At 45.7% G+C, this 24,093-nt stretch overlaps 1 protein-coding gene across 3 annotated transcripts in view; it reads left to right on the top strand.

Moving 5' to 3' along the window:
• MME (membrane metalloendopeptidase) overlaps positions 1–24,093 on the top strand; it is a 73,219-nt gene that overhangs the window by 6,299 nt on the left and 42,827 nt on the right. Inside the window, exons 1-5 of one of the 3 annotated variants that reach the window (XM_035132952.2) lie at positions 6,077–6,225; positions 6,435–6,604; positions 8,826–8,861; positions 20,874–21,035; positions 23,327–23,407. In XM_035132952.2, the coding sequence (XP_034988843.1) occupies positions 6,445–6,604; positions 8,826–8,861; positions 20,874–21,035; positions 23,327–23,407 (439 nt within the window). In that variant the 5' untranslated portion in view covers positions 6,077–6,225; positions 6,435–6,444. Of the gene's footprint in view, positions 1–6,076; positions 6,226–6,434; positions 6,605–8,825; positions 8,862–19,656; positions 19,767–20,873; positions 21,036–23,326; positions 23,408–24,093 lie in introns of those variants that run through there. The other 2 variants (XM_035132954.2, XM_060274462.1) reach the window with 2 other exon arrangements.

The raw sequence follows: 24,093 nt of genomic DNA, 5'->3' as shown, positions 1-24,093 counted from the left end.
CAGGGGATACATGCAGAGAGGAGAAGGAGTCTCATTTGCTGATGGGATGAATTCATTGGATTCACCTCTTCTGATTCATCCAAATTCCTTAGCTAAACAGTGGCTGCACTAAATGAACACTGTTTATGAGAATTCTGTTCACCGCACACAGAGCTATAATTCCCAGCACCATTAACAAACTACAGTTCCCAGGATTTTTTGGGGGGAGCCATCTGCTTTATATGGATGGTGTGCATGCAGCCATAGTCTGGCGATCTAACCATTGTGACACACTGTCTCTCTAGCATGGATAAAATGGGGGTGACATACCCCCACCTTCAAACACCATTGCTTGCATCTGAGAATGCTGATCTAATTATCTGATGAATTTGTATGTTGCAGTGATTCAAATGCTAGATTTAGATGTGGAAAAATGCCCGGGCTTACATCCCCAATCATTCTCATTCAAGTTCACTGCAAGGAAGGGATTGTTCTGTTGACAAAGCATGAGACACACTCTTAATCTCAGGGTTGCGGGTTTGAGCCCCACATTGGGCAAAAGATTTCTGCATTGCAGGGGGCTGGACTAGATGACCCTGGGGGGACCCATTCCAACTCTACGCTTCTATGATTCTAAAACTTATTGCTGGTGGTTCATGGAAGGCAGAGGAATGGCGATGGCCCTTGGTAGCTTGAGACAAGCGGGGCACTTTCTCAGCCTAACCTACTTCGCAGGGTTGTTGTGAAGCCAAAGCAGCCATTGGAATTGGTCCCAGCTGCTGCTGTCAAGCCAGGATCCTTGTCAGATGCTTAACCCGCCTTGCCCTGGTGAGCAATCTGGCTGCCAACTTCTGCACTGGCTGAAGTGTCCGAAGCGTCTTTGGAGGCAGCCCTCCGTAGAATGCATGGCAGGATGCGGACCTTGAGGCTGTCCTCAAGGTCTGCCTGCTTGACAGCGAGGCGAGAGGAGGGGCGGATGGGAGCCCCTTCCGCCCCTCCTCCCAGCTCAAGCAAGCAAAGGGAGAGACACTTACACACTCTGCGTGGCTCTCTCTAGAAAAGAATCCCCCCCCTTGTTTTCCTCCTCTAAAAACTAGGTGCGTCTTATGGAGCGAAAAATACTGTAACTAAGTTGTACTCTTCCCAAAAGGGGTAACGAGACAGTTCTTTACTGCAAACTTTGAAATTTTAGACACATGTTGCTCATGTGAGAGAAGATACATTTACCATGCTTAACAAGGTCGTTTTGGTCTTGGAATAATTGAGGCTGGATTCATGTGACCCGATCACATGGGAAAAAATCGGGCCTAAGTTTAAAAATTTTTCTCATGCCCAGTAGAAGACAGTCTGGTGGGGGTGTGGTGGTGGTGGTGCTCATCTCAGCACCTGGCACCTGGCAGTGAGGGAGGGGTGGGGGCAGGATGCAAGGCAGGATTCTGACACAGTGGCAGCATTGTCATTTACTGGCATAGGAGTGGTAAGATTGGGTCTGTGCAGGGCAGCCTCCACTCACACTCACCTGTGCCCTGTCCCATCCCCACACCATCTCAGTGAGCAGCAGAGATGCTGTTGTCCGGAAGCCAGTGTTGCATCGCTGTTCAAATGCACTCACCCCTCCTGCTTTCGCAGAATGGGAGCCGATGCACATAGACCTCCGAAAGTCGCTGTCGCTCATCAGAACCCCTCCAGAGTGCCGGCAATTATTATATTTTCAAAACGTGACCTTTCGTGATCCATTCAGGAGGCCGGAATATTTCACACACAATAAAAAGGCTCATAAAAATCACTGTATGGGTAAACAGAAATGCCAGCTTTTAAATACTGCCATGCAACATTAAAGCAGCAATCAGGGCATGAACAAGTTATGAAGAGGGGAAAAGCTGGAGATGCTGCAGGGGTCAGCAAACTTTTTCAGCAGGGGGCCGGTCCACTGCCCCTCAGACCTTGTGGGGGGCCGGACTATATTTTGAAAAAAATATGAACAAATTTCTATGCCCCACAAATAACCCAGAGATGCATTTTAAATAAAAGGTCACATTCTACTCATGTAAAAACATGCTGATTCCTGAACCGTCCGTGGGCCAGATTGAGAAAGCGATTGGGCCGCATCCGGCCCCCAGGCCTTAGTTCGGAGACGCTGTGCTATAGCATTGGGTGGGCTGGACCAGCGCATGAAATGATGTTTTTTTTCAGAAATGTTAGGTATGTTAGGATAATGGCAGGGGCAGCAAAGAGATGAGCAGGAAATGATATGAGAGTCCTTATTTTTTTCCCTCACATGGCAAAAACAAAAGCAGGAGGAGGAGTGATTTTGAATGCCTCTGGCAACAAACCAGCCAACAAAAACTTGCCCAACATTAATCTCCCTCTTCTCTCCCCGCTCTCCTCAGTCATCAGTGGGCCGTTCATTCAAGACTTCAGCCTCTGCAGCTTATTTTGGATAAATACAAAATCCAAAGGGGGGAAACATACCCAGCAGAGCACCATGAGAAGTTCAGAGATCTTTTCTGTTTCTTCCAAGCAATCATAGTCCCACTTACCTCACAGAATTCAACAGGATTTACGGTACCTTGGGGTAGTGCTGGACTGTGTTCAGCTGTATTCAGCTGTTGCTGATTTTGCAGTAATTTTTCTCACATTCATCATTTTCAGTGTGTGTGTGTGTGTGTGTGTGTGTGTGTGTAGTGTTGCACGCCACCCCAATCTCCAAGTGCTACGAGATTTCAGGGGTTCAAGGCGCTTCCCCCAAGTTCATGTTTCTTTTGGGAATGAGGGCACAGCGAAGACGGTGGTGTCTTTATGATATATTTTTTATTTACACATATAGACAACCTAAGCGATGGAGGCATTCACAGCATTATCACCCCAAGAGGGCCTTGTTTCTCCCACAGCCACAGCTTTGGAGTCAAACAGAAATCAAACAATGTTATCTCTCCTATTTGCTGCATATCTTCTGGCGCACCTCACTACAACTCTCAATTTTTGCCTTTGCCTTTTTCTAACTATCAGGCAACCCTCCCATTTGACAGTTTCCCACAGACCCACTTCCTTTGTTCCCTTAATGGCTCATCACCCAGGTGATCACCTCAAAAGGAAGCTTTGTTATTGTTTAGTCGTGTCGACTCTTCGTGACCCCATGGACCAGAGCACGCCAGGCACTCCTGTCTTCCACTGCCTCCCGCAGTTTGGTCAGACCCATGTTAGTAGCAACAGGAAGCTTATATTGTAACACTTGCTAGATCCAGGGGTTTAGGTGGGTCTCTGCGTACAGCCTATTCCCCCCCCCACTCAACTCATATATAATATAGATGCATTTATTGCTTTGTCCGTTCAAAAATTTACAATGCAACTGACATCAACAATAACGACAAGCACTGGAGTGTTGTCTGTTGTCTGATGAATCCGCTGTGAGGCCCATACATCATAGGAAGCCTGACTAGTCATTCTTCCCCATGAGTGCATATCGCCCCAGTGAAGCTCATGTTTTCGTGATGGCATCATTGGAGGCATTGCTTTAGCAATGTGTAGAATGAAGGGAGTCCATAGGACAGCAGAGTTTGTGGTCCTCTGCTGCATAACCTCCAACATTCCTTAAATGAAAATCGGGACATTTCTCACTCCTCAGCAATTGGCCCTCCTTGACGCCCCATTTTTGCACACTGTCAGGCATCAGGAAATCCAATTCCCCCCCCCCCCAGGACAGGTGGCCAGGAATTGACAGACAAAGAAGCTCTTACCAGTATCTTTTATTCAATATTCACAGAGAGAGGCTGAGAATGCTGCCTCTTGGAGTAATAGCTTTCCTCCAAGTAAACTCCCCCTCCCCCTTCTCTCCTCAGTCGTCACCAGCACCACCCACCTTATGGTGGCCGCTTAGGGCCATTTGCCTACAAGCCCTTTGCTCTTCCGCCAGATTCTGGGAGAAGAGGGGACTGGAATGCTTTCTAGTGATAACATGTCAGCCAGCTGCTCCGGCTCTGCTCACTTCCTCTCCCATTATTTCCCGACTGCTCTTTGTCTACATCTGAGCCATGACCTTCCTCAAACCACTGTTGTAAATCTATACTCTCTTCCTCTTCTCTGGAAGGTTCAGGAGGGGGGGGTTTTCTCCACCATTCACCACTTCACCAATGGGACACAGCACACACACCCTCCACCGTCCTGAGAAAACCCCTCCGTCCCAATTTTATCTTTTCTCTTATTATTCTTTCGTAGATTTACAAAAAGAAAAACACGCACCAAGAAATAAATGTTGGAAATGGGCAAGATTAGACACAGATGCACAAAGCAATTTAAAATAAAAAACCAAGTTTCCTTGTGTTATGCTCTACTCCAGGGGTGTCAAACTCAAATTCATCGGGGGCCGCATCAGCAGTTTGGTCACCCTCAAAGGGCCAGTTGTACCTGTAGGACTACGTGTCCACTCTTTATTATCATAAATTATTGTCACTGCATTCAATTATTACTGTTTTTTGTAATAATGTAAGTAATAACTAGCTCTGAAAGCAGAAACATAGTCAGAATAATGGCAAGTAGATATTCAAATGTACAATTATTGTACAATTTATTGAAAAATGATTTTTGGTAACTGCACTGGGTGGTGGAGGCTCGCTAGGGTTTCATGCAGGACCTTTGCAGAGCTACTAGTACCTGGAGATGCTGGGGTCCTTCTGCATGCAGGACAGATGTTCTGCCAGTGAGCCACCACCCTTCACCAAAGGGACTGGCTGAGGTTGACTCACTGGAGCTGCTCTCCTGGTTCCAGGGTTTAAGGGCCAGAAGTATAAAGCAGCATCCTATGTTTCTGATGAGGGGGAGGGGAGGGGAGGGGAGGGAGGGAGGGAGGGAGGGAGGAAGGAAGGAAGGAAGGAAGGAAGGAAGGAAGGAAGGAAGGAAGGAAGAAAAGAGGGAGTGGGAGGGAGAGAGGAAGCAAGGAAAGAGGGGAGAGAAAGAAGAGTAGGAAATAAGGAAGGGAATAAAGAAGGAAAGAAAAAGAAAGAGGGAGAGAAGACGGAAAGGGAGAAAGATGGAAGGAAGTAGAGGAAAAGAAAGAATAAGAATGAGGGAGAGGAAGAAAGTTGGGAAGGACGGAAGGGAGAAAGGAAGGAAGTAAGGAAGAAAGAAAGAAAGAAAGAAAAGAGGGAGCAGGAGGGAGAGAGGAAGGAAAGAGGTGAGAGAAAGAAGAGTAGGAAAGAAGGAATAAAGAAGGAAAGAAAAAGAAAGAGGGAGAGAAGACAGAGATAAAGAAGGAAGGAAGGAGAGGGAAAGAAAGAATAAGAACGAGAGAGAGGAAGAAAGAAAGGGAAGGGGGGGTCGCCGCCTTGATTCAGCGCCAGAAAAGAGCGCGAAGGGACCCAGGGGCAAAAAGCATTTCCCTGGCCCCAGCTGTTTGTCGGTGCTTTGTTGGCGCGGCGCTTCAGCAGCAAGGTCCCACTGCTGGGTCCCGCTGGCTGGGGCGCTCGGCGGGCCACATGACGAGGTCTGGCGGGCCGGATTTGGCCCCCGGGCCTTGTGTTTGACACCCGTGCTCTACTCTGTTCCCGTTTTCTTCCCTGCCCAGGGTGGCTCTGTGCTTTTCCTGCCCTTCAGAGCACGGAGCTGGGCCACAGTGGCTGCAGCCTCTCCTCCTCCTTGCCCACTCTCCAGCAGCGGCTGTGAGCTGCCCAAAGGGAGGAGGCCAGCAGCGGCAACCATGGAGAGACAACAGGATCCTTCCTTGCTATTGCCGCCGCTCAGGACAAGTGCTAGTTCGGCCTCCTCCCAGCAACACCGGCAAGGGAAATTGGGACATTCCGGGATTAAATCAGAAGCCAGGATGGTTTCATAATTCCAGGACTGTCCCTGGAAAATCAGGACACTTGGGGGACACATTTGCTCCCAACCACCCTCTGAACTCAAGTCTGGCAAATGGCAATTTGCCAGACTTGAGTTCAGAGGGAAGATGATGTTCCCTCCCTCAGCTACTTTAGGAGCCATCAGTCGTTAATAGTTGAAATGACTTGGAAAATGCCAGAGAGGCAAAATGGAACACTTTTGATCATTGGCAAAGGATCAAAGTTTGAAAGGTTAGGTTAATTTTTATTCAATGAGTAAGGGCTGCATTTCGCTTGCCTGTGAACTCTTGTGGCAGAGGAGTGCAATTAAAGTACCGTAGATATGTTAGCAATAAAACCAAGTGTTGCTTTGTTTTCATCCCCTTTTTTAGCTGCTCTTCGTGTGTGTAAGGACGACATTGTTCTGTGGATTGTAAGTGGCAAAGTGTCAATTGGACTGTCATTTATTTATTTTTGCCATCATGACTAACAGATGTATTTTGATTCTTCTTATTTTTAAAAAAAACACACACCAATACTTCCTCTTCCTCACTGGAACAAAAATGGGTCTTAGGTAAGAGGAACTTGGAAGTTTCCATAAGCATTTCAGTCACTGCTCTTTGTTTTCTTTCTTTGTCCCAGACTCTAGGTTATGGGCAAGTCAGAAAGTCAGATGGATATAACTGAAATGAACCTTGCAAAAGAAAAGAAAAAACTGCGCTGGAGTGCACTGGAAATCGGGCTTGCCGTTGTCGTTGCTCTCCTTGCTATCATAGCTGTCACCATGATCATTCTGTATGCAACCTATGATGGTGAGTAGAAGAACCTGAACTTCGGGGGCGGGGGGAGCAAAAAGCACGGACACAAAATTTCATCACCTTGAAAAGGGGTTGATTAAAATACCCTGGTAAGATGCTTTAGTACCGTACATCTGAACTTGTTAGCTGGGATGTTGCTGGGATGTTTTAGCTTCTGTATTTAGAAGGAGGCAATGCTCTCTCTTTTTGGGAAGCAAGCTGACTTTTAAAAACTGTGTTGTGCTTTTTGTGTAATAACTATATGCCTAGAATGGTTCGACAAACCTTTGTTTGGGACTGGCTTCTCTGAGATTCAGGAGCCTAAAACGTAGAAAAAGAATTTGCTGACTTACAGGCTTGTCCTATTTTTCCAAGCACTGATAAGCTTCCTTCGGAAGGAGTCACTGGAGGTTTATGCCTCCAGATTGTAACGAGTATTCATGCTGTATTTGTATATTTGCAAATATACAAGTTCGGTGGCCCTCTCTTTGTGCATTCCATCAGGAAAACTCATTGCCCAATATCAGATCATCACAAACAGTATGCCCGAGAGCATAGAATGCCCTTGCCCCTCTCTCTTTCTCTGTTTCTGACTCAAAAGCATTCCTCAGTGACAGTAATTAACCAGAAGGTTGGTGGTTCGAGCCCACCCACTGTGAGCAAGATTGCAGGGCCCTCAGGGTCCCTTCCAACTCTAACATTATATGACTCTTTGAAGCTCTGCCTGGTCTCTGTTGCTTTCCACTCACACCTAGATTGCCACTTCCTTATAGATAGAGGGAGACTGGAATAAGGATGACTCATCTTCTCCAATCACCTTCTAGCCTCCCATGGCCATTTAGCTGTAATTTCCCTAACAGAAGGTATGTCTGGCAACTTTGTCACTGGCTACTAAGGAACATGTGCAGGGACATTCTCACCCCAATGGACCTTTCCTGTCCATCCCAAACACCCCAAACTCTCCATCCTGCACACAGAGCTGTTTAAAAAAAGAACAGCAGCTCTTCCCATGAAAGCCATAAACGGTCATAGAAAATGTACACAATTGGTACCGGTAAAACGAAAGCTCAGTCTTACATGGTCATTTCTGCTTTTACTACTGCATATGTCAATGTGATTCCCTTTTTGCAGTTTCTATTCAAATCTCAATTTATAATCCACAAGACCAGATGGAATCAGCAGCAGAATTCATTCAGGTTTCCATCTCCCCCCCCTCATACCCCCCCAAAACAATTTACAATAACTTAGGAAATGTTCAAGATTACGCCAAGCAAAATGAAGCTCAAGACTTTCTGACACATTTTCCCAAGATGTTTTCTATTCCCTTTCCTTGTAAATTGCTTGTCCCAAATGGATAAACTGTTTTAATATTGTTATTTTAAAATTGTTGTGACCTGTCCTGGGACCTTATGGTGAAGGGGGGTTAGTATTATTATTATTATTATTTTTATTGACATTGGTTTATTAACTGCCTTCTAAATCACCATCTATGAATGCAGTTGCCCTCCCAAGGTGGAGCTGGCATCCGTCTGTCTCCAGAGACAATGGAGGAGCGTGCCTTTGGGGGTGAGGTCAAACTGTTGGAAGGTTGCAGTGCCTACTGTGGCTGTAGAAACCGATGCAGGAGAGACATGTTTTGTTGCAGCTGGGGCAGATGAAGGCGTCCGGTTGTGCTGCTGCAAATGCACCATGGCATTTCTTCTCTCTGTGCTCCTCCCAGTGGTCATTTCTCCTCTGGTCACTGCTGTGGATACACAACTTGACTGCCTGTCCCCGGGCACTCCATGGCACCCCCAGAAGAGAAAACCATAAAATGGGGGGGGGGGAGAATAAAACAATACTTTTAAACATACAAGAAGTTAACATACTAAAACAGATTAAAATTTGTACCAGCATTTCTAAGCATCTGGGCAGGCTTGTCGAATCGAGACTGTTTCTAGCAGGCACCGAAAAGAATACAGTCTGGTTGATATCAATAGGCTGGGAGTTCCCAAAGTGCAGGTGCTGCCACACTAAACGATCAGGTTCTTACAAATGTGAAACAGGTATTATGTGGCACCAATTCTGCCAATCGAATTGGCAATAGTGCCAACTCTGCCAATTGAAGCAGTTGAATGGCCAAGTGGTGGGGTAAGGCAATCTGGTAGGTAAACTGGTCCCAAGTTGTTAAGCTGTTTTTTAAGTTTATTAGGGGTTTTAATAACAATATAAATATGTTTATTTTATTTTCCCCCAGATGGTGTTTGCAAAACTTCAGATTGTATAAAGTCAGGTAAGATTTACAAAGCTTTTTTTTCTTTTTACTGTAACATTTCAACTTGTTTTCCTGAAAGTAATGTATCTTGGGGATATGAATAAAACGGGCTCTGGGTTTGCATTTCTTGAATGACTGCCTTCCCCGCCTTCCACTCCCATTCAATATAGCAAACTGCTTTTAAAACTGAGATATGGTTTGTTTGTTTATTTAGAATATTTCTAGGCTGTGAAAACCCTCTTAAGCTGCCTATAGTACAATAGCACAATACAACTATAGGATCATACTGTATTTAGTTGAGAAGGCACACAAAGAAGGGCCTCAGAGGATGATCTGAGGATCTGGGTTGGTTTATATGGGAAGAGGCGGTCATACTGGAGACAATGGATTGCTAGGAACTAACAGAATGGAGCTTTTTTCTAAATCAGGAGTTGATGCTTTCTTCACGCACAAAAAGTAGATGGATTAATTTAGTGTGGCTTGAGAAACATCAGGTTAGCACAGGGGTCCCCAGACTATGGCCCGCGGGCCAGACGCAGCCCAATTGGCCTCCCAATCCGGCCCGCGATGACCCCCGCCACCCGCTCCCGCCACCCGCTCTTACGGTGCGCTGTGCGGCAGCGCGCTTCCAGATCTGAAAAAAGCGCTGAAAATCATTTCTGCGCATGTGTATGGGCCTCTCCCGACCCAGAAGAGGTCATTTCCGGTGCACTTCCGGGTCGGGGGAGGTGCACTTCCGGGTGGGGGGGCCATAAGCATGCGCACAAACAATTTTCGGCGTTTTTTCCGGCCTGGAACTGGGCCACCGCGCCAGTAAATGTGTGTGCGCATGCGCACAGGTGCGCACTCCCCTGCCCTCCGGCTCACTGCGCACGCACTCCCCCACCCTCCGGCCCGCCGCACGATCGGCACGGCGGGCACCAGCCCAAAGGCGGGTAAGTCTGGGGACCCCTGGGTTAGCACAGGGTTGTTGTTGTTTAGTCGTGTCCGACTCTTCATGACCCCATGGACCAGAGCACGCCAGGCACTCCTGTCTTCCAGTGCCTCCCGCAGTTTGGTCAGTCTCATGTTAGTAGCTTCGAGAACACTGTCCAACCATCTCGTCCTCTGTCGTCCCCTTCGCCTCCATCTTTCCCAACATCAGGGTCTTTTCCAGGGAGTCTTCTCTTCTCGTGAGGTGGCCGAAGTTTTGGAACCTCAGCTTCAGGATCTGTCCTTCCAGTGAGCACTCATGGCTGATTTTCTTCAGAATGGATAGGTTTGATCTCCTTGCAGTCCATGGGACTCTCAAGAGTCTCCTCCAGCACCATAATTCAAAAGCATCAATTCTTCGGTGATCAGCCTTCTTTATGGTCCAGCTCTCACTTCCATACATCACTACTGGGAAAACCATAGCTTTAACTATACGGACCTTTGTCGGCAAGGTGATGTCTCTGCTTTTTAAGATGCTGTCTAGGTTTGTCATTGCTTTTCTCCCAAGAAGCAGGTGTCTTTTAATTTCGTGACTGCTGTCACCATCTGCAGTGATCATGGAACCCAAGAAAGTAAAATCTCTCACTGCCTCCATTTCTTCCCCTTCTATTTGCCAGGAGGTGATGGGCCCAGTGGCACAGGGTGCAGGGTCACAAACTGAGTACCATACATACAGCTATGTCTTCAGGTCATTTGTTCCTTTTATTAATTGGTACCAATGAGAACTATCTCTAAAGCTGTGGGTTTGGGAAGGTTTTTTTGTGTGTGTGGAATTTGTCTGGGAAGGAAGAGATAAAACTCTCCTCCCTGCTTGCTGTGGTCCCTTGAAGAACCTGGAGCCCATTCTCCCACTCCTTGCACCTGTAATTGATTAAAGAAAATTCAAAACGCTACACATTTTGCATAATATGTATGGAGATGGCACATACTCTGAACAGATTTCAGCAAATACAGAACCTTGTGATGAATGTCACTAGAAACACACAACTCCAAGCAGAGCTGATAATATTGCCAAATGTGGCTGATGTCCATTTTTATACTGGATAGAAGTTTTATATCCATGATGAGTCTACATGGGGTCAAAAGAACATCTGATGATTAATACATTTTAATCTAAACTGCGACAGCAAAGCTGGATCTTGACTATCCAAGGTCACACTATCAGGTTTCCATGAGTCAATGGGACATAGTTGATGCAGGTATTGTGATTATTTTGCTTATTGGGGTAGCTTATCTATCTGATAAACTAGGCTACTGTTTAACCTAAATTAATCACCATCAGCGATACAAACTCTTTAAACCTTTTCAGCTGTGTAAACAACTGATCAATAGGTAAATGATTGCAAATATTTCTTTAGGACTTTGCAGCCACTCTGTGCTTCCTGATCTGAAAATGCTTCATGGAAGGAGATGTCTCTCCTGATGTGTCTTGCTCAGGGTTTTCAATTAAACTGTGGCACCAAGGAAGGCTGCCAAGTGCAGACCGCTGGCGAGATGCTTTGTAGGGTGAAATAAAGGAAACGCATCACAAACTCCCTTCAGCTGCCTAAAAAAAGCAAGGCAAGGGGAACAAATAGCCTGAACCCCAGTCACGAGAACTTTGCCAACATTTTTTATCCCCTTTAATAATGTTGCACGCCACTGCAACCCCAGTCTCTGAGTGCTGCAAGATTCCATGGGTTCAAGGCACTCAGCCAGGGTTCATGGAAAAGTGACACTGCGAAAACTGTGGTGTCTTTATGATATATGGTTTGTTTACACATATATGCAACCCAAACCTACCATGGAGGGGTTCCCAGCATTATATGCCAAGACAGTCTTGCCTCCTCCATAAGCCCAGCACTGGATGCCAACAGAAATCAAACTCTCAAAAGTTTCTCTGACTCTCTCTCCAGCTTGCTTCTTTACTTCTAGGGTCACGTCACTGAATCTCAGCTCTAAACTCTGCCTCATCCTTCTGCCTTGTCCCTTTCCTTTGTTTCCCTTAATGGCCCATCTCCCAGGCTATCGCCTCAATGCAGGAAGCTAGCCTGGCTTATATTTTAATACTTGCTGAATCCAGGGGTTAGAAGGAGCTCACATACAGCCTTCTTCCACCACCTCCCTCCCAAATTCATAATAATGCATTTTTTTCTCTCGTTAATTGATGGTGGGTGGTTTTGTTTTGTTTTGTTTTGTTTTAAAAAGACATTTCCAGCACAGTACTCCGTTAAACTGGTTACAGCTTGCAGCGATAATCTAGAGGCATTCAGCCAGGTCATATCAAAGATTCCATTTTCCTGGAACCAGTGCAAGGTGAAGCAATCCACAATGAATTGGATAAATTCAGTGTTGTGAAGAACCACAGCATTTGCTAAGTAATATATGAAAAAAACCCGACAATGGCAATAATACCAGGATTTCAGATTGTGATCCATGTTCTTTCTTCCCGTCTGCAATTATGGGGGATTTAAATTGGATTTTTTTAAAATTAAAAAAAGACTACTTTTCTAATAGCCTCTTTGAATACTATCGGACTGCAGATGGGAGTGACTGTTCCACTGGTTAAGATTCATATATTTCTTTTCAACAGCAAACTCAAGTGCTTTTCAGCCTGGAAGTGAAGCTAGGCAACTCGAAAATAAAGGAGTGGTACTGAGGGGGTTCCCAGGGATGCAGAAATACATACATTTGGTGTTCGGCAGCATGTGGGTGTAGCAATAGGTGCAGCAGATTGCCTGCCCCGCTGAGCCACACCATGCCAAGTGCCCGTTGGCTATTGGCTGCAATGCATGGTGCCTGTGCAGCCTTCTGGGATTCTACTAATCACAGCTAAGCTAAATTCATGAGACTTATTCATTCCCACCATGGGTTGTTTTTATTTTCTTTCCTGGGAGGAAAAGGAGGGGGCGGCACTAAAATAATTAAATGGCAAACAGTGAGAGTGGATTGATTGAATGTGTGGCTTAAGCTGTTAAGGGCTGACTTCCTTCTCCCATCATCCCACACTTATTACCATGTGCCTCAGTTGGACTTTGGGAGTGTCTCAGGATCACTCTATTTGTGGCCGCCATTCTTGGAACCAATTCTCCTGGAAGGAAGCTCTAAAACACAGGAATTGTGTGATTCCCCCCCCCTTTCTGTTTACTATTTTAAAATAAGCCCAAGCCATATGCCGTAGAGCAGGCATCCCCAAACTTCGGCCCTCCAGATGTTTTGGACTACAATTCCCATCTACCCCAACCACTGGTCCTATTAGCTAGGGATCATGGGAGTTGTAGGTCAAAACATCTGGAGGGCCGCAGTTTGGGGATGCCTGCCGTAGAGGGATTGGACAAGGTTGTTCTGTGCTGAGTAATCGAAAAATGAGAAAGAGATATTTGAAGCTCTTGGGTAGTTTATCAAGAAGTATGACAGTTTGTTGTCATGGGCGTAGGCAGGGGGGCAGGAGGGGCAGCTGCCCCCCCAGAAGCAAAAAAATTAATGTATTTTATAGACCATAACCAGCACCTTTCCCCTCCAAAAACTGAAGTGGAAAGGGCTTTGCTTTAGCAAGAGCAGCTAAGTCTCCGCTTGCTGGGGGGGGGGGACACAGCAGTAACAAAAACACATCAAATAAATAAAGCAAAGTGGCTACCAGTAGTTAAGCAGTTAAGACAATGGAGCATATATCCCCAGGCAAGATTCGATAGCTGACCATTTCACCCTATTGTTCTTAAGTGGGAGTTGTTAATGAGCATTCAGGAGCATTAAGAGTTCTATTGGCGATTTAATGAGGGTGCAGACTCAGAGGATTCAATTTGACTAAGGTGGCTCTGCAAGGCTAAAAAGAAGTGAATAAGAAAGGGGGGAGGCTGTAGCTTTGACAGACACAGTGATGTTTATAAAAAGCATTGGTGTTCCAGTCTGCCCCTCCTCCTGCATCTGTATACTGTAAATCAGGGGTGGCCACCTCCCAAGAGACTCTGATCTACTCAGAGTTTAAAACTGGGGGTGATCTACCCCCTTTTGGGGGGTTCAGGTCAAAGCTGTTGAGTTTTTTTTAAAGGAAGGGAAGCCCTGTTTTTTGGGGTTTAGGTCAAACTTGTTGAGCTTCTTTTAGGAGGGAGGGAGGCCCATTTTTGTTTTGGGCTTCAGGTCATAGTTCAACTTTTTTGAGGGAGGAGGAAAATTTTGGGTGAGCTTTTTTTAGGGGTGCCAGTGACCTAACAGTGATCTACCACAGACATCCAGTGATCTACTGGTAGATCACAATCTACCTGTTGGACGTGCCTGCTGTAAATCAAGCAGAGAGAAAGCTGCTTACAAGGCTCCTGTACATGCAGAGTTCCAGCATCACAGCGTCACCCAGAGGCACCCACAAATATGAGTTATCCCTCTCTCTATTTCTTCCTTCCTTCCCTCCCTCTTCCATCCTTAATAAAATACGGGGGGTGGGCAGATAAGCCCCACATAGAAAGCCCATCAACATGGGGGGGATGACTCTTTCAAATACGGTATTTACCAGTAATTGGGGGGGGGCACCTAGGCCTCTAGGAGTTGGATGCTATGCCTAGGAGTAGGACAATTCAAGAAAGCAGAATGATGCATATGCTATGGTAATATATCAATAGAATCATAGAATTGTAGTTGGAAGGGACCACAAGGGTCATCTAGTCCAACCCCCTGCAATGCAGGATTTTTTTTCCTAAGGTGGGGATTGAACCATGGTTGAAATATTATGCTGATATGCAGCAACGCCTCGGAGCCGTCGTGGCTGCGGCCGTGTCTTGCCTCGCCCTCGCCCGCCCTGCCACCCCCTCTCGCCTGCCCGACCCTCCCGTCCTCTCCAGCCAAGCAGGGTAGCCGCCAACGCTACCAGCCCCAGAAGCACAAGGTGGCCGCTGCTGCCACCGCCACGATGTCATCAGGCCCGCTGGCCCTTTAGCCCCGCCCACTTCATGGCCCCTCCCCTTCCGTGCCTTGGCCCCGCCCCTGAACGACCATGGCTTGCCCCCCCCCTAGTTTTGATCCTGGCTACGCCCCTGTTTGTTGTTGTTGTTTAGTCATTTAGTCGTGTCCGACTCTTCGTGACCCCATGGACCATAGCACCCCAGGCACTCCTGTCTTCCACATGACAGTTAGTAGGGCTAAATTAGAAAGTTATTGGAGAGGCATCTCTCTCTCTCTCTCTCTCTCTCTCTCTCTCTCTCTCTCTCTCTCTCTCTCTCTCTCTCTCTCACACACACACACACACACACACACACACACACCCCATCCTCCTGTTTTTTGTTTTGTCCTGATGTCAATCTTTTTTGGGGGTGGGGGATGAAATTGAGAGGTTCTACACCTCTGACCATAGCTGCCAAGTTTTCCCTTTTCTCGCGAGGAAGCCTATTCAGCATAAGGGAATTTCCCTTTAAAAAGGGAGAACTTGGCAGCTGTGCCTCTGACATAGACAGCTTGCCTTCTCTGCACCTCAGGGAGGCTTCTGGGACCCTGCTTAAAGAACTCAGGACATAAGCCTAGGGCAAAAATTTGCATAGATTTTCCATATGATGATTTATATGAATGGAAGCAAATTTAGGCCAAATTTCAGAGGGGAAGCCACCCTTGTGTGCAAAGGATAACCTGCCTGCCTGCTCAGTCTGCTGTCCAGCTGCTAACTGCTGGAGGGTGTCCACCTCATAGAGCTACAGTTCCCAGCACCCTTAACCAACTGGGATTCTTTGGGCGAAATAATGTGCTTAAAATGTCTGGCGTGCATGCAGGCGTATCTGCCGATTTACGTTTTGACCTCCAGCTGTTGCCTTGACCATTTCTGATTGGATTTTCTGTGATTGAAACTGTGCCCGCCTACTTCCTTCTCCTCAGATCTGAACGTCTTTTCACAGACCTCTTTCTTCTCACCTTCGACATTGCCAAGCATATCTTCCTTTGACTCCCACCCTTGTATCTTATTTGGGAGGAATCCATGTTCGTCATGGAAGCAGAAGGGGGGGGAAACCACCCCAAAAACCATGCCTGCCTTAAAATACCTCCCTCAATGTTATTTGTTCTGGTCTCACAGAATTAACAACTTGGCAATGTCGACCATAAAGCTTATAAGCCATCTGTCTGCAGCTGCCTCATCTGCAGAACCCTCCACCACAGGTTTTTCTGTTGTTGTACTTAAGATAGAAGTCTTTGTCACTTGGATGAAATAGAAGGCCTAGCTATTATCTAACCAAATGTGAATGCTAGATAGTTTTAGGACTGAAAGTGCGTGATCCACTACTTAAATTTCCTAATAGGTGGTCTGCAAAGTCTACCCAGCAGCGACTCACTTTCTCTGTTAGCAAAATAAAAAAAATTCATTCAGTAGCACCTTAGAGACCGTTTTTATTTTGGTATGAGCTTTCGTGTGCATGCACACTTCTTCATATACACTTGAAACAGAAGAGTCAGACCCTTATGTATATACAGAGGGTGGTGGGGGTGGGTGAGAATGGGTGATGGGCTGATGGGAGTGGTAAAGCTGTAGATTGCTGTTAACGACTGCTGATGACTACAATTGGTCCTGCGGGGGGAAAGCAAGGGCTGAGGCGCTAAAGAAAGCTAGATCATGCATAATGAGATAAGAATCCTATGTCTTTGTTCATCCCAGGTGGCTCCATGGTTTTAAGCTTGGTAATGAGTTCCAATTCAGCAACTTCTCTTTCCAGTCTGTTCCTGAAAATTTTCTGTAATAAAACAGCTGCTTTGAGATCTTGTATAGAATGTCCTGGGAGATTGAAGTGTTCTCCTACTGGTTTCTCTGTCTTGTGGTTCCTGATGTCAGATTTATGTCCATTTATCCTTTGGCGTAGGGTTTGGCCTGTTTGTCCAATATAGAGAGCTGAAGGGCACTGTTGGCATCTGATGGCATACACAATGTTAGAAGATGAGCAATTAAATAGTCCTGAGATGGTATGTTGGATGTTGTTGGGGCCAGTAATGATGTTGTCCGGGTGTATGTGGCAGCAAAGTTGGCATCTGGGTTTATTGCAGGCTCTGGTACCAGTGTCCATGTTAAGTCTGGTGGTTGTATCATTGTGGGTGAGGAGTTGTTTAAGATTGGGTGGCTGTCTGTAGGCAATGAAAGGTCTTCCTCCCAGAGCTTGAGAAAGGGAGCTGTCGTTGTCCAGGAGAGGCTGTAGATCTCTGATGATGCGTTGTCCTGTTTTAACTTGGGAGCTGTATGTGGCTGTTTTAACTTGGGAGCTGTATGTGACGGCTACCTACCTGTAACTTTCTCTGTTAGGACGTTTGCTTTGTAGGCTCCATGATTATGAGAGAGACTTGCCTAGATATAGCCTATGCACGCACTTGGTACTCCTTTGTAGCACAAAGAAGTAGTTTTTTCTCAATACAGAATCCAACATGCTGCTTTCAATTTAGATTGATTCTAGATTCTGCCATCCACAAGCCTGGGTGTGCCTCCTGACAACCCTCCCTTTGATTAGGTTATCAACGTCTTTTTCTCCCTGCACATGCTCCAGCTGAATGAAAAAGGAAGTGGTCACCACAATATTGGGGCATGCCTACCCACAACATCACTGGGCAGGTGTGGATGCAGCCACCTACATTGCCAGGACCGGACCTCACCTTATAGGAGAGAGAGCAGGAATACTTCCATTTGTTTGATGGTCCTAACAGGCTAGCGGCTAGCCACTGTTCTAGCAGGCATTTCTAATACCTTATCTGTTCTGTGCACTACACCTGTGATGGCGTAGGTAGGTAGGTAGGGGATGCGGGTGGCGCTGTGGTCTAAACCACTGAGCCTCTTGGGCTTGCCGATCAGAAGGTTGGCGGTTCAAATCCCCATGATGGAGTGAGCTCCCATTGCTCAGTCCCAGCTTCTGCCAACCTAGCAGATCGAAGGCACACCAGTGAAAGTAGATAAATAGGTAATGCTGTGGTGGAAAGGTAAACAGCATTTCTGTGCACTCTGGTTTCCATCACAGTGTTCCATTGCACAGAAGCGGTTTAGTCATGCTGGCCACATGGCACCGGAAAGCTGTCTGTGGACGAACTCCGGCTCCCTCGGCCTGAAAGCAAGATGAGCGCCGCAACCCCAGAGTCGCCTTTGACTGGACTTAACCATCCAGGAGTCATTTACTTTTACCTACCTAGTTAGGAGCTGAGAAGTATTTTAGTAGCCCACTATATTCAAAGTTGAGGTGTGAACCCATCTGTTGCAATTTTGAGTTCAGTGGGTTGGCCATTGGAAAAATGCCCCCTTTCAAAAGTTAATGCCCTCCCTCCAACATGAATTCGGAGTGCACTGGCCTGAGAACACATGGTGGTACTAATGGGACTTCACATGCCAGCATTACCCATGATGCCTCCTTCCTCACCGGCTGTAGCTTTCCTGTGTTGAGTGTGAAGGGTTCATCAGGGCATGTATAGAATGTTGCACATGACTGGAAACTCTGCATGATCAGAGTTCCCAAACCTGCGGAGGATTCTAAGCACTTTCTGTGAAATGCTCAGAGAATCCCCCTTTCAAACCTTCCAATTCAATGCATGTAGGTCAGAGCTTGAGCCATCAAGGATGAGGATTTTGGAGATGGATCAAGATCCTGCAGCTCTACGCTCTTCCTCCCATGCATTCTGAGAATGCACAGAGGTGAACACCTGAACCAAGGCTAAGATCCTTTGCGGAGTGAGAGGGCCAGCCAGGCAGACTTTTTAATTTGCTATTTTAAAGCAAATCCATAGTATTCCAGCTCATCAAATGGACATCCATGGGTAGTAAGGCTCATTACGCTCTCTTCAGATGCATTCTGAAATACCTTTCCATCTCCCGAGAGAAAATCACAAAATAATTCAAGTCACATTGCACTCCATGAAAGAAGAGAGTCCTTAACTATAATTTAAAAGAGCATCGCCATTCAAAAGGAAGAACCTCATCTTGACAATTTGAGTGTGGAGAATAGGATAAAATAAATTAGTTTTCCACAGGCGATGCTGTGCAGCAACCCAGAGGTGCAAGAGCGACAGGCCCCTTGCCTAGTAGGTTTCTAGGATTTCCCAAGCATTAATAAATGGGGAAACCATAAAAAATGTTCAGTGTATAATTTCAAACAGAGTTCATGTGTAAAAACAGCAAGGCAATTAAGAAACAAATGCAAAACCAAGGAGCAGAATAAAAGCTGTAAGATTTCCTACAGTTTAAATGACCCGAGAGAAAGAAAGAATCTTTGCCCAGTACCAGAAGAGACGCAAGAGGAGGACTGTGTATACACCATACATTTAAAGCACATTAAATGTGCTTTAAAATATGGTGTGTATGCACCCAACATACAAGATAAACATGGAGACATTGTTTCCATGGCTGGAGTGAGCAGTTTGTTTGTTTGTTTGTTAAATTTCTATACCACCCTTCACCCAAAGATGACAGGACTCTTTACTATATAAATGGTTTCTCCTTCAGGTGCACACTACTGAAGGCCAGCCAAGGTTTGTTTGTTTGTTGGCAGAAATTCCTCCGATAATATCTCCTTTGTAGTAAAAATACAACAGTAATAAATAAATTAAGCAAGTAACAACTTGCTGCCCTTTCACAACCCCAAAAAATCAGCCGCCTGAGGCAGCTGCCTCACTCTGCCTAATGGTATGGTTGGCACACTGCTCTACAACCGTTACTTAACCTCTGGAGACCGATTCTGAATATAATCTTTGTCTATGGGCAAGTTTATGCGGGAAGTCTAACTTCTGTATGAAACTATTCAAGTCACTGGCAGAATTCAGAGTGGGATGAATGAATGATTAACAGAAAGACATGTAAATGCCCTGCAAAAAACGTGAAGGATGAACGGTCATTGTAATATAAGCAAATCAGAATGTTTGTTCACCATAGATCAAACTCTGTAAGCTTTGTGCAAGCAAATCAGGATGAATGAAGGAATGAATGAATGAGCAGATTGTCTGGAAGAGCCCTCACTTTGGCAATCTCTCCTCAACCACCAGGTGACTAACCTATTCTTTTTTAGAACTCTCAGCGAACTCCAAAAGTTTAAAACAGGGACGGGGAACCTGCTGCCATCCAGATGTTGTTGGACTACAACTCCCATCAGCCCCAGCGAGCATGGCCAATGGTCATGGATGATGGGAACTGTGGTGCAGCAACATCTGGAGGGCTGCAGGATTTCCACCTGTGGTTTAAAGATATCCTATCATCATAGCTTCATGGGAAAGACCGTATTCCCTGCTCTAAACTTTAACCATGCGGTGTGCTGATTGTTCTGCCTGCTGCTTCAAAGTAATTTTGACGTACTTTGCTCGCCAAAAATCTCTCTTATACAAGTACACCTGAAAGGTAGGAGCCAGTCAACTTCCTGATCCCAGACAGAACTGGGATAATTCAGGGAAATTTCAATTCCAGCTGAATTGCATTGAGGCAGTCCCAGATCACTGCCGATCAGGTCGGAGTTATCCAGGGCTGTTTGGCTGTTTGTGTGTGTATGTGTTCCCCTCCAGGAACAGGCACATACATTCAAAGTGCAGTGCAGGGCTATTGAAAGCTTTATTGCAAACAGCCCCATTCAGCTTTTCGCAAGGCCTGCCACCTGCCTTTCTTCCCCCCCCCCACACCCCAATCTCTTGACACTTCCAAATTGCTCTGAGTAAGCTGACCCAACCGGGGGCAACCAGGGGCTGTCTTTCAGCCAGATCCATCTGAAGTGATCTGGTTTGGTTTGTGATGTGATCCAAGTTCTGAATCACATGAATCAGCTGTAAAGTTCCCCTCTCTGTTCACAATCTTTTTCTCAGGGTAGAATGGAAGAAATACAGTAACTTTGTAACTGAGTACATTCATTGTGTTAATCCTGAAAGCTATTCCCCAGTGTAGGTACAAACCAATGAATCAATCTCTGCTTGGAAGTATGCTCCACTAAGTCTCAACAAAGCGTGTAGTTGCAAGGCTACCAAGATCTATAGGAAAACATTACTTTAGAAAAATGCAACTACATTTCATCCCTTTTGTATTAGTAATTCAAACGTTGTCTTGTTTTTCTTCCATAAAATCCCTCATTTTTATTTTTAATTTTCTTTCATGTCTGTTTCTTGTGTCAGCTGCCCGAATCATTGAAAACATGGATGCTACTTCAGAGCCTTGCAAAGACTTTTACCAGTATGCCTGTGGAGGATGGTTAAAGAAGAACATCATTCCAGAGACGAGTTCCCGTTATAGTAACTTTGACATTTTGAGAGATGAACTCGAAGTTGTTTTGAAAGGTCAGTGGGATATAAATTTGTGAACAAAACATTTGGGACCATTGGTCTTCTCTTCTTTTCCACTCCTCCAACTTTGTGTCAGCAGGTCATGCATTTTATAGAAGTTCTTCCATACTCCAGACTGCCTAAAATCACCCTAGTCTGTTTTTCTGTTATGCGGACGCAAGCTTAGGAATTGTTCTGTTGTGTCTGGCAAAAGCAAACAGAGACCGTTTCAGACTCGGGGGAATTTTGGTCTTAGTCTGAAGGAAGAGCACAGCATTGCATTCTGACTCTCTGAACAGCTGAATCCACTGTCCTCGTGACCCTGAAAGAGTGGACAGCTGTCCTAGGTGTGAGAAGTAGGTGGGGGGGGGGTCAGGCCAACTCAGCCGGGAATGATGCTAAATTTACTGGCAGCAAATGTTGGCGGTGAAGGTCCTGTGTGAGTGTCTGGAGGTGGTTGGAGGATGGATGGTGGCTAATAGATTGAGGTTGAATCCTGACAAGACAGAAGTACTGTTTTGGGGGGACAGGAGGTGGGCAGGTGTGGAGGACTCCCTGGTCCTGAATGGGGTAACTGTGCCCCTGAAGGACCAGGTGCACAGCCTGGGAGTCATTTTGGACTCACATCTGTCCATGGAGGCGCAGGTCAATTCTGTGTCCAAGGAAGCTGTTTAACAGCTCCATCTGGTATGTAGGCTGAGAGGTCCAGTGCTGAGGGCCTTCTGGCGGTTCACTCACTGCGAGAAGCCAAGTTACAGGGAACCAGGCAGAGGGCCTTCTCGGTAGTGGCACCTGCCCTGTGGAACACCCTCCTACCAGATGTCAAAGAGAAAAACAACTACCAGACTTTTAGAAGACATCTGAAGGCAGCCCTGTTTAGGGAAACTTGTAATGTTTGATGCACGATTGTATTTTAATATTTTGTTGGAAGCCACCCAGAGTGCCTGGGGAAACCCAGCCAGATGGGCAGGGTATAAATATTATTATTATATATCCTGCATTTAGGTATGGTAATCTAGGCATTTTCTAAACATAAGCATATGACAGTTCTATCAAGATATGTATCTTTTCAAAACATAAAAAAGGAGGAAAGTAAATTCTGGCTTGGAAGCAAACACTGTATTGGTTTGCATCTCAAACTTCTCTTAGAACAGTGTTTTCCCTTTTTTTTTTCTAGCCACCAACTACCTAGTTCCATAAACTCACCTCCAGTACCTGCTATTAAATGTATTGTTCAGAGTACTGAACATGCATGCAATGTAATCAATAAAGGATTTGTAGAAAGGAAGCTTCCATTATAAACAGTTTCTGAAACAGGCAACACGTTCATAGTTAGTTGCATATGTTGAAAGACGCTGCTAAAGACCAAAACAATTGTTGCAGAGAAGAGAGCGTCAGAAAGAGACTCTAGCAAGTTACTTTGTATGTTGCAGTGTAATTTGACCATGTAACACACTGGGGGTGTTTGTAAATGTTTTATAGGCATATAAATATGATGTTTCTAGTGCATCTGGTTACATGCATTTTTAGAAGAAGAAGAAGAAGAAGAAGAAGAAGAAGAAGAAGAAGAAGAAGAAGAAGAAGAAGAAGAAGAAGAAGAAGAAGAAGAAGAAGAAGAAGAAGAAGAAGAAGAAGAAGAAGAAGAAGAGCAGCCTGCATTCCAAATTAGATAAAATAGTTCTAGGAACGCTGTCCGTGTTACTTATAGCTGTGACATCCAGTGAGGCTGAGAAGAGAGGCTAGATAAGAATGTGAAGTGGACCTTAGAACATTTGCAAACTTAAGAGGCTTCAAATTACGCTCTTTGTTTGAGGTTGTCAGTTATTGTTACTGAAGGTGCAGTGTGAACCGACACCTGCAGAACGGAACAATTTAAATTACATTATAACAGGAGCGGGGAACCTTTTGAATCCCAAGGGCCGCATTGTCTTCTCGGCAGCCTCCCAGGGGCCACATGCCAGCAGTGAGCAGGGCTAGAGACAAAAGTGATCACAGCAACACATGGGAATTTGGCCTTGTGCCGTAGGATAGTTTTTCTGTGCACACCCTACTATATCCTCTGCCCCAGCAAAACAAGATGCATGATCCAAGTTCCAAGATACATTTCAACCAGGCATGGACGCCCCAGGAGGGTGCAGAGCAAGGCAGTTGAGGAGTATAGCCGGGGAGAGCGGGTGTGGCAAAGGAAGGGCTATGGGGAGCAGTCATGAGGACACACAGAGACTGCATTTGGGGGGCTGCATTTGGCCTCTGGGCCTGAGTTTTCTCCAATTCTAATTGACATTTGATTCCCCCCTTCTTTTCAGACGTCCTCGACAAGGAAAAGAGTGATGATATAGAAGCTGTCAAGAAAGCAAAAACGCTCTACAGGTCTTGTGTAAACGAAAGTAAGTTCCTTTGCAGATTGTCACATGGGAGAGACACAGGCCCTCCAATTGCCCCTGTTTTCCAGGGACAGTCCCAGATTTACAGTTTCTGATTTGATCCCAGAATGTCCCGCTTTTCCTTAGGACAGAGGAATGTTTAGAGAAATGTTGGAGGGTATGGTAGGATGTCCCTGTTTTCATCAGAGAAATGTTGGAGGATATGGAGTTATCTGACCCCCCGAGCTGAGAAGATAAGTAAATATACAACCTTTAGAAGATGTCTGAAGGCAGCCCTGTAGAGGGAAGTTTTTAGATGATGTTCTGTTTTTATATATGTTGGAGGCCGCTCAGAGTGGCTGGGGTGTAAATAATAAAATTATTATTTTTCATCGAAGAAATGTTGGAGGGTATGGAGCTCTGTTCTGTGTTCTTGCAGCTCCCAGATAACGCCACTCAATAGCAAAAAATATTCCATTTGGCTCTGTGCATAGCTGTCAATTTCTCCCTTTTTTAAAGGGAAATTCCCTTATGCTAAATAGGCTTCCTCGCGAGAAAAGGGAAAACTTGACAGCTATGGCTCTGTGGCACCCTGGTAGGGTCAATATAAAGACATGTATGAACTGTGAGGGGAGAGAGACTTTCTGTTCCTCGTGAGGCAACGGCTTTTCCACCTGCCTTGCCCCAGATTATGACTTTGAGAACAACAG

Source organism: Zootoca vivipara, chromosome 5, assembly GCF_963506605.1.
Source record: "Zootoca vivipara chromosome 5, rZooViv1.1, whole genome shotgun sequence".
Taxonomy (NCBI): Eukaryota; Metazoa; Chordata; class Lepidosauria; order Squamata; family Lacertidae; genus Zootoca; species Zootoca vivipara.
The sequence above is the reverse complement of the archived record's forward strand: the minus strand, read 5'-3'. Positions and strand labels throughout refer to the sequence as shown.